Source organism: Astyanax mexicanus, chromosome 15 (genome assembly GCF_023375975.1).
Source record: "Astyanax mexicanus isolate ESR-SI-001 chromosome 15, AstMex3_surface, whole genome shotgun sequence".
NCBI lineage: Eukaryota > Metazoa > Chordata > Actinopteri > Characiformes > Acestrorhamphidae > Astyanax > Astyanax mexicanus.
The window spans coordinates 26,136,289-26,146,217 of NC_064422.1; the positions used below are offsets into that span (position 1 = coordinate 26,136,289).

General features: G+C 40.7%; 1 protein-coding gene across 2 annotated transcripts; it reads right to left on the minus strand.

Moving 5' to 3' along the window:
- Nucleotides 1–1,263: 1,263 nt before the first annotated feature.
- On the minus strand, nt 1,264–9,227 carry znf281b (zinc finger protein 281b). Of its 2 annotated transcripts, none has more exons than XM_007234065.3 (7): nt 9,062–9,227; nt 6,445–6,870; nt 6,146–6,259; nt 5,905–6,028; nt 5,696–5,779; nt 5,496–5,614; nt 1,264–5,386 (listed from the first exon to the last, which is right to left on the minus strand). In XM_007234065.3, exons 2-7 carry the CDS (start codon nt 6,817–6,819, stop codon nt 3,653–3,655), a joined length of 2,550 nt encoding a protein of 849 aa, XP_007234127.3. In that variant the 5' UTR covers nt 6,820–6,870; nt 9,062–9,227; the 3' UTR covers nt 1,264–3,652. The 2 variants fall into 2 exon arrangements, with proteins under 2 accessions (XP_007234127.3, XP_022524571.2); XM_022668850.2 differs by lacking the exon at nt 9,062–9,227 and adding an exon at nt 7,333–9,005.
- Nucleotides 9,228–9,929: the final 702 nt, after the last annotated feature.

A 9,929-nucleotide genomic window follows, 5' to 3' on the forward strand; every position in this document is an offset into this window, starting at 1 on the left:
ACTAGACATTCTTTTCTACAGAAAGTCACGTATGTACCATAAGGCATGCTGCAATAAGATAAGATATCTAACCCTAAACTGCAACAGGAGGAATAACTGAAGTGAAACTGTTTGATAAGGTGATGTTGACCTTTTTTCGATACATAAATAAAAATAGGAAATTAAGAAAATTAAGATACCAGGTCTCAAGATTTCAAAACCTTTAAATAGCAAGACATAAAACCGGAAAACTTGTGTATCTTAATTTATAAGAGCAGAATCAAAATGTTAATCTTATCTAAATTGTTACTTATCTTCCCTCTGCATGATAAGGTTATTGTGAGATTAAATGTGTTCATATCATTTACGGTGATAACAGGGGTCAAAAAATTAAAGGTCAGAAGAACAATAAGGCCTTTGGAAAGTAGAAACAAACTGGTTGGAAACCTACACGCTCCTGGCCTTTCATACCTACAGTTGTCAAACCAGCCATACATGTAGAGGCAGAGCAATGCATAAAACCATGCAGATATGGGTCAGTTGCTTTAGAACTGAGGAAATGTAATTTTGGATCAGTAATGATGTATGTGGCATGATTGGTTGGTTTGGGTTTCTCTAGATTTTCATCAAGAGGAGATGCTTTAGACACTTAAAAGGTTCATCATACCCCACATCTCTATTACAGACATAGAGACATGTTTTAAAATGTAAAAAAATACTATGAAATTAGTAATTATTATCTGCATTGTTAAACAAAATAGGCAAACAACTAATGTTTCATTATTCTTTCATACATCATTCACACCCAGTGTGCAGTGTTATTTTTTTTTCTTTTTTTTTTTTACTTTTTTTTTTTTTTACAGTTACCATGGGACACAAAAGTTGTAAAACAACACTTGTTCCTATACTGTTACTACTGGCAGAAGTGTTTAATAAAGTTTACTGAGGGCAAAAGAATGAGGTAAATGACATGTCCTGCATTACAAAGTGGACAAATTATTAAGGACAAACCGGAGAGGTATAGTATATAAAAAAGCTGTATACTAGTTTAAGAATGACTTACTTCAAAAGTCTCCAACACCCATAAACTGTTACTTCTGGTTCATGTCTAGGAACCAAAAATAGCCTACTTTGGACTGTTCCTTACTTTGGAGCTTCCAACACACAGGCATTTATATACATTTCAGTTTCCACCATATTTTTCATCGTTTAGAACTTCTGCAAAGTCTCATCCCACCCACTGTACAAGCAGAGTGTGTTAAAACCTGCAACACCAAGACCCAATTTCATAACAAAAGGTTTTATTGGCTTATCTAATCATATATAAAGTCATCTGACATGTACAGCCCTGTAGAGTCACAAAAAAATGAGACTAAAGATGGACACATCTGCTACAAAGAAACTGGTGCAATTGTGGTGATCAGAAAAAAAGCCATACATAAAAAAAAACTTCATATCATGCATTTCAGACAACAAAATCAAAATAGAAAAAAAAAAACACATTTTTAGTGTTTTGTACATTATTGTAAACAAAGTCTTTCTAGAGATCATATCAAAACACATTATGGCAAGTAACAAAAACAAATGGGAAGACAAAAAAAAAAACAGAAAAATGAAAGGGAGGAAAATAAATCTAGCATGAAACACTGCTTGGCATAGATGCTGGGGTAGGGGGAGAAACAAAAAAAAAAAACAAAAAAAAAAAAACAACAGACCAACATGAATTCTAATCATAAACACAGGTGGCAATACATGATTATACATTATGGTTGACATACTACATTACCACTACATAGGCTACATGAAACGCATGTCCCTGGTTTTCTCATTTGTACAGTGATATGAGGTATATTAAGGTCAATTCTATTCTTTTTGCCACTACTTTTTTTCCATTTTATGCTTATTTTTTTCCTTTAAAAGCATGGGCGAGTTAGGAGTTGCAGCGTTTAGGCTTTGACCCCCAACACTGGTGCAGAGTGGAGTCAGCATAGGAGACCATTTTACCCGAAAGGCGAGGGAGTCAGACCCGATGCCGCAGCCGGGTTCGGCTTTGCGCTGAATTGGAGCAGTGGAAGTGAAACAGAGGAAGACACGGCAGCCCACTGCCCCTTTCAACGGCACCTTAAAAAATTGCATTTGCGGAGAAAGAAACAGTTGAAGTTTCTCGCTCGTGCATTGTTCCTGATTTCTTCTTCATAAAAAATAGAGGTTCAGGTCCACCAATTCAGATTTGCACGTTCTCAAAAAAGATAAACAACTCTGATGCTTCTCCAAGCTAGAACGTGAAAGGGAGGTTTGCATTAGGTTGTTTTTGTCCAACAGGCATCAGATTTGTTAAATTTTTCTGAGAGGTAGAACTCCAATTGCAGCTATTCACTCAAATCAAAACATATTTAATACTTAAATACACGTTCAATACAAAGAGGCCCTGAGCTCAACACCCAAGGTTCCACAGCACAAAATAAATTGGTATGGCATCCGTTTCAATGGCATTACTAATTCTCACCCCCCCAAAACCCTACCCCACCCACTCACCGATCCATAAAAAATGTCAGAATGCCCAGACGACATTGTTCTCTGTTTTAAACCAAAAGGAAAAAAAAATCATTTAAAAAAAAAAAATCACAGCTTTTTTTTGACCATATAAATGTCCATATCTGTGATCTAACAGTTTTCGTCTTCAATGGTTAAAAGTGCTAATTTAATTCCTTGAGAAATTGAACAAAACTGGATGACAGCTAATGACGTTTAACAAAAAGGGGCATGAATCAGTGTTCAACACACCCTGAGGCCATTTCTCAGTAGCTGCAAAGATGCTACTTACAAATATTTACATGCATGCACATAGGTTTCCATGAGACATTGTGTATGAATGTGAATGTGTGTGTGTGTGTGTAAATATAAATATTTATAGTTGTATGCATGTATGCTTGCAAATGTGTCTGTGCCTCACATCTGGCCCTTAGTGATTGGAGTATGCAAGTGTTTTCACATTGACATCAAAAGTACCGTCATTTCTGCATATGTACAAGTAGTGGAAAAGAGTCACCAGTGTGATCAGATGAACAGGTAGACTGAAAATGGGTAATCATTCTTCTCAAGGAATTTCAGAAACAGAAAGGATCACTGTAGTTTCAAATGTATACTTGTAAAAACACAGAGTGCTAGTTGCACCCAATTCTTTCTTTTTTTAAAAAAATCATTTTTCCTGAGTAATACTTTCAATTATTGTAACAGACAATAGGCCGACATTTTTGCCACTGAATACTGGGCCACACCCTGACAACAACTGTTATTACTATAAATCATCTTGAATTATTTTACAATTCTATTATGATTGCTAAATCACAGGGCTCCTGAAAAAGTCAAGCCAGTCATCACCTACCATCTACATTTGCTGAAAATTACATTGCAGTCTACTCGTGGAAATCTTCTACACTAATAAAAACAAATAACTAAAACATTTTAAAAAAATGAATATCAAAGAAATTGCATTTGAGGTCTTGAAGACCTTCCCTGGTAGAGTCTTGTATTAACATGTAACTGGCAGTGTAATAATTAATATTTCATCTCACCTAAACAAGAAATAAAAATTAGGGAGGTTATTAGGGAAGGGTGCGCTGGAGAAGAGTTCTTGTCCCAAACTACGGGTTTAAGCTGGCCACCAAAACCTTTACCTGTAGCTTTGGCTTGTGGCGGTTTTGGTTCCTGAGCTAGCCGGCTCACCAACGTCAGCTAACAGACTAGTATACCCTGAGAATTCGGACACAGGAGTCCGTGATATTCTGTGGTCGACCTCTCCAACCCCGACCTGGGGGTCACTGCTGTATGCCAGAGGGGTTCGTCGGCCAGACTTGAATTGGGAGCCGAAGGCCTGGGCGAAGTTCTCGATCTGGTACGTGGAGCGCATTTCCACGTCTTTGGAGGGCTCCAAGGAAGCCAGATCAGAAGTTGGAGCCAGGGGGTAGATGGAGCCAGTGGCAGAAACACCACCATTAGTGCCACTACTACCATTTTCTGTGACACTGCCATTCTTTACCTGCTCTTTTTGCCTACTGCCGTTAGCGAGATCTTGGGTGGCAAGTTGATATGTAGGTGAGTGGGGCTTTTCCAGCTGCTCTGTGAGCTCTTGAGATGGGGTGAGCTGCTGGTGACCGGAGGGCTCCAAACTGCCCAGGTGAAAGCCCTGCTGGGAGGAGGGTGAGGCGTGTGAAGGTGAGGGGGAGCCTACCAGCATGCTGAAGTGAGACTTTGGTAGAGCTGAGGTGGAAGAAGGAGTGAGGGGAGAGGTGATGGACTGTCCAAAAGTACACTCAAGAGGGGAGGTGGTGTAGACGTGCTTGTCAGGGAAGAGGCTGCTGGCTGGGCTGCTGCTGGATGACAGCAGGCCGGGGAAGGGGCCACTAGGGCCAAGAGTGAACCCACCACTGTGGCTGGTTCTCTCCAGTGTCTGTAGCAGAAACTTTGAATACTCGTTCATGACCCCAGTCTTGTCCCCAGAACCGTTCGGCGAGTTTTCATCAGCTCCCAGGTCGGGGGTTGCAGAGGCAGGGTGCAGCTCCACATGATGCTGGTCTGAGAGGTCAAAAGTCACATCATGATGGGAACCGTCAGATTTGTGAGTGTAGTGGTCCAGAAGGCTCTGCAATACTTCATCTGGGATTCCAGACTTGTCATGCTTGCTGTCAACGCTGACAAGAGGTGAAGTGTCCAACAATGCCAGCGTGGGCTCTCCTATACCTCCCTGGATGACAGTCGGTTGAGGCGGCATGTGGACCGTGCTGTAGTCGCCTCCACTGCCACCACTGTTCGCAGCGTGCAAGTATCTCCTCTTCTTCAGGAACTGCATGGCATCATCGTAGTTGCTGCTGTTCCCAGTCTGCTTTGACCCTGAACTCTGGAGGAGGCCCAGGCTGTCCATGCCTCCTGCACCTGGCAGGTCCATGGACTTGGGGGCCAGCAGTTTTTGCTCATGGAGACCAGAGTTGGAGCTACCTACATCCATGGAGACCAAGTTCTTTTCTCCTCCCTTACGTCCACCTTTCTTGAAGGCGGACTTAGGAGCGCGAACATGCTGGTTCTGCATGCTGGTGTTGGCCAGGTCACCTAGCCCAGTGGAGGACGTCCCAGAGCCAGTGGGCATGTCAACAGCATAGTCCTGCAGGCCGAGCATGTGTCCAGCTCCGGCAACTGCTGCCTTTTTCCTGCGGCGTTCTCCCCCCTCTCCACTGCCCTTGGACTTGCCCCTCTTGCGTTGTGGTGCACTGGCATTTCCCTGAGTGTGTAAATAGCTGCCATGTCCAAGGTCCTCATCTCCAAGGTCAAGCATCGATGGGTCCAACCCCTTCTTTATGGCTTCTCCACAGGTTCTTTTGTGCTTCAGTAAACGATCGGTACGAGAAAAATACTGCAAAGATGGCAGGAGAGGAAAAATTGTTTAAATAGAGACAAGAAAAAACAAGTCTCAATAATATTATATATCTTATCAGAGGTTCTACAATGTAGGTAAATCATACCTGTTGGCAGGTATCACATTTATATGGCTTTTCTCCACTGTGTGTCCTTTTATGTCGCTCCATGTGATACTTCTGAATGAAGCGCATATTACACTGGTCACAGCTAAATGGCTTTTCCCCTATTAAAAACAACAGACCTTAGTCAGTATATGTGAATCTATGTCCAAACACCAATGATCTAAAGTCAGTGTAGGACTTACCACTGTGAATTTTCTCATGTCTCTGCAACAAATACTTCTGGATGAAGCTCATGTTACACTGACTGCATCTGAAAGGCCTTTCACCTGTGCAATCAGAAATATAAACAGTTCCCATTTTACATTAATGAAATAGAACATTAAACATCTTTAAAAATGGTCTTTGAATACAAAAATTCATCTTTCTGGGGCTGGCAGTGAAAATCTCTCACCTGTGTGAATGAGCACATGTCTTCGGAGGTGGTACGAGCTACGAAAGGCAGCATTGCAGTGTTCACATATGTGTGGTTTGGAGCTAGGAGAGAGGGGCCCTCCATCACCATCCAGCATTAGTGACTGAGAAAAAAAAGAAAAATAAACTAGTTTATCACCACTCATCAATCAATTTTTGTATTTTACTTTATTTTCTATTTTACAACTGTGGAAAACAAAGATGTTCTTTTTAAAATGTACCTTTGTAGAATCCCCCCGCTTTCTTCTGCCTTTGCCTTCTGGCCCTTCTCCATTTGTCCTCTTTCCTCGTCTATGCGTGGAGTCCTTTGGGTCTTTTCCTAATCTTCCAGGAAACTGAAGTCAAAGTAAAGTTGTACAAATGAGGCTTAATGGCTAACAGACAAACATTATACACTGGCACAATGAAAAAAAAAAAAAACATTAAAACATCACATTCAGATGGAAAACTAGGACACAAACAAAGCAGTCTGGCTGCAAAAGTACAATGGCCATGCCACCCACTGGCCTTCAAAGCTTACATTGCTAAGGCTGAGATCATGAAGAAGCATGTTCTGGTGGTTGCCACTTGAAATGTCCAGCATATCAGTACTCTTTCCTCCTATTCCCGTTGCTGGGCCCGTTGTATACATTGGGATGCGGTAGTCGAGCTCATTCAGTTTTTCCTGCTTTATGCCCATGCTGTGGAGAAAACCACCACCATGTTCTGGCGAATCCCTTTCCTTCTTTAAAATCATCTCCTGGTTCAGGTCCGTCACAACAGACTGGGGAGTAAGCCTTGTAAAACTGGTGACTGGAGGTAAATGGCTGAACATGATCATGCTGGTGGGAAAGTTGGGGTCCATGCCACCGTTGCGCAAAAATTCATTGCCTAGCTTGTCCTGAATAATACTCATGGTTGGTTCCTCAAGAGGGCAAGTTGCATTCAGCTCAGAAGATGGGATACACTGTTAGGATTAAAAAAAAATAATAATTAGAAATTATATACAACAATAAGCTCATGACTTCTTACTTCTACAAAAATACATACAAGATATTAATGATGATTGGATCTAGCAAAGCAAAAAATAAACTTAGGAAAGAGACTGAACCATTTTTGGGGGGTTGGCTAGTGTCAATGTTCTACCCATTGGTTAATACTATACTTTGGTTGCTAATAAATAATCAAATCAAATATAAAGACCAGTGGTATAATAGAGCATAACTAACGTTACTCTGTACTGTACTAATGTCTTATTCAGGTGGCTGAAATTGAGGCATTTGATTCATCAAGGCCAAAAATGTAAGCGGAGAACATTGGTCTCTGCAGGTCATCGGAGGTTAATGCAAGCTACATAAAGCTGGTTATGGTCACCAAATAAGCAGCTACTATAACCATAACCATAAATAACGTTAGGATTAAAACGAACCTTGAAGCAAGCATTTCCACAAACAAAGAGGAAATTTTAGTTCGTGCTCTCAGGAAAAATGATGAAACGGGTTAACGAGTTTATACTTCATAATAAATATAATCTCAAAGGCGCTAATTTCGTTCTTTCGCGTCAGAGAAAAGGGCCATTTGTTAAATTCCCCGACACGGTTAGAAAAACGACGAAAATAAACGAGCAGATAGCTAATCAGTTTTAGCTGAAAGCGACTGACTCTCCATGTTGGCTTTTCCCATCTAATTTAGCTAGCGTTAGGTTAGCTTAGCTAATGTCCTTTCCATAAATAATGAAGAGCACGTATCGCACATGCCTACATAACCGAGCTTAAACGAAAAGGCAATTAACCCCGCGTTCTTAATTGTATTTAAAGGAGTACATACGGCCATACAATTTAATTATTATACCTAAATATGCGACATGATTATACACCTAACGTTACACAGCTAGCTAGCTAAGCTAACTAGTTGGCTAGCTAGCGAGCGAACAAATAAATCACCGTTAGCCAGACAGCTAAGGGGGTGTCTGGTAGCTTGAGCTAGCGTTAGCTAGCTAGCAAGTACGTTACCTGACTGGCTTTGTTAGCTAGCCAGCACTTCACCAATACAACAACAAACAAGTAGCATTAGCCAGCTAACCAAATGAAGCAACTGCTCAGCAGCGTTCAGATCATCCTAACTATCCTTATAAAATAACGTTTAAAATAACCAAAATATGGTATAAGATAAAATATCGGATGCCATTTAGTTAGTTTAATTATTTAACTAACTAACTAACTTAGTTAGGTTCGTAACTAACCGCTAAGGTTTGCAAACCTATCAAACTTAGCTAGTCTAGCTCTGTGTTATTATCAAACATGGAGGAATCAATCTTGCCAACATTGGCCCGAAAACATTGTCCTAACGTTCAGGCAGCATTAGCATGGGTCACATCATATATTTAGCCAGTAATGCTAACTAGCTAGCTTAGCTAGCCGAGCAGGCTCTTAATGCGGGGAAATAACCACCAGCAACAAAGCTAGCTTAAGGGTTATAGCTGGCTAGCTAACCAAATAGCTAGCACATTAGCTCCCAGTCGCTAGTTTAAATCTTAAAGAAAATTGATAGCTTGCGTTAGCTTGCCTATTAGCAACAATTAACCTAGCTAAGCTAAGCTAAGCTAGGTTAGCTAACTATAGCCCGTTATACCAAACAGTTGTGGTATAATAGCTATAACTAGCTAGTATCGCAATTTGCAGACAGCTGAGTTTATATTTAGTTATGTATTTGTAAATAAAAAGCGCCTGTTCAATTAGCCTAAGCTCTCGAGCCATGAATTTAAGTTAGCTAACGTTACGGTCAGTCAACCAAGTAAACACAGCTAACCCAGCTAGCCATATGAGCTGCCTTCAAATTGCCCCATTTAACTGCAGCTAAAATAACCAAAGGATCGGACTCCTCTCGTAGTGGTATGGGCTTCAGGCACTTATAGTACAAACAGGCGAGCTAAACGGCGAATTTAAAGCGCGTTATTTGTCGATTTGCTCGGTCTAATCAGTCAGCATCATTGAGCTCTGTATTAAATGGCCCGTAGAAACAATGCTGCCCGCAGCATCTCTCTCCCTCTCTCTCGCTCCAGCAGTGCTGCTCGGCTCTGATCTCCATTGTGGCGATAATCTAAATAATTCCAACGTTTTACAGTCAGCAAAACAATAAAACAATGCAAAAGCGCGTACCTGTGCATGTCCACGGCCGATTCTCCGGGTCTAATCGAAGCTCAGTACTCGCTCCTTTCAGCGTTTTAGTGCCAAAACATTGTTCTCTCGCAGCTGTTGCCCTCTTCCATCTTGTCTCGACGCGGGGAATTATGGGTCCGCCGGACGGGTCGTGAGAAGAGACACAGACAACACAGACGCAGCGTGGTCAGGCCAGTAGTGCACCAGGGCCACTCGGGGTTACAGTATTGATTCATTCCGGCCTAGAAAACGCTTGAATATTTTTTTACAGTGCGTTCAATCCCCTTTCCTACTGTAGACTGTCTGTATGCCAATGTTAGTAAATAAATAATAATAAAAAAACACACGTTGATACACAGATTACCTTTATTGCAACCCCAATACACAGTTATGGCTATTCGTTTTTTTCTGTTATATAAGCTGAACTAATACCTTTGTATTTTTACATATTATATGTGAATATTTATCTTCACATCTATATATTATGTATTTTCACAAGGATGAACACACTATTACAGCACATTTGTATTGAAAACCCTTGCAACAATTGCAAACCTAACCAGAAATCATCTTTACTTGTAGAACATTTAAAAAACGCTTGTTTTATGATTTAATTTTATTTATTTCCAAGTATATTTCTTTGTAGCCACTTGATGATGTTTTAATGTTTTGTAAAGTGCAAACGCTTGAACACTTAAAATGTAATTTTTCAACATCAGCAAAAATGTCTATTAAAAACAGTTGGATTTTGTGCATCCTATCCTTAAAAGGCATTTATTCTAATGGAAACTTAGACGTGGACCCATTAACACCTACTGCATCAGGCTTCAGGTTCAGGAATTCCTTCCCAGATAGCAAAATGGCGTTC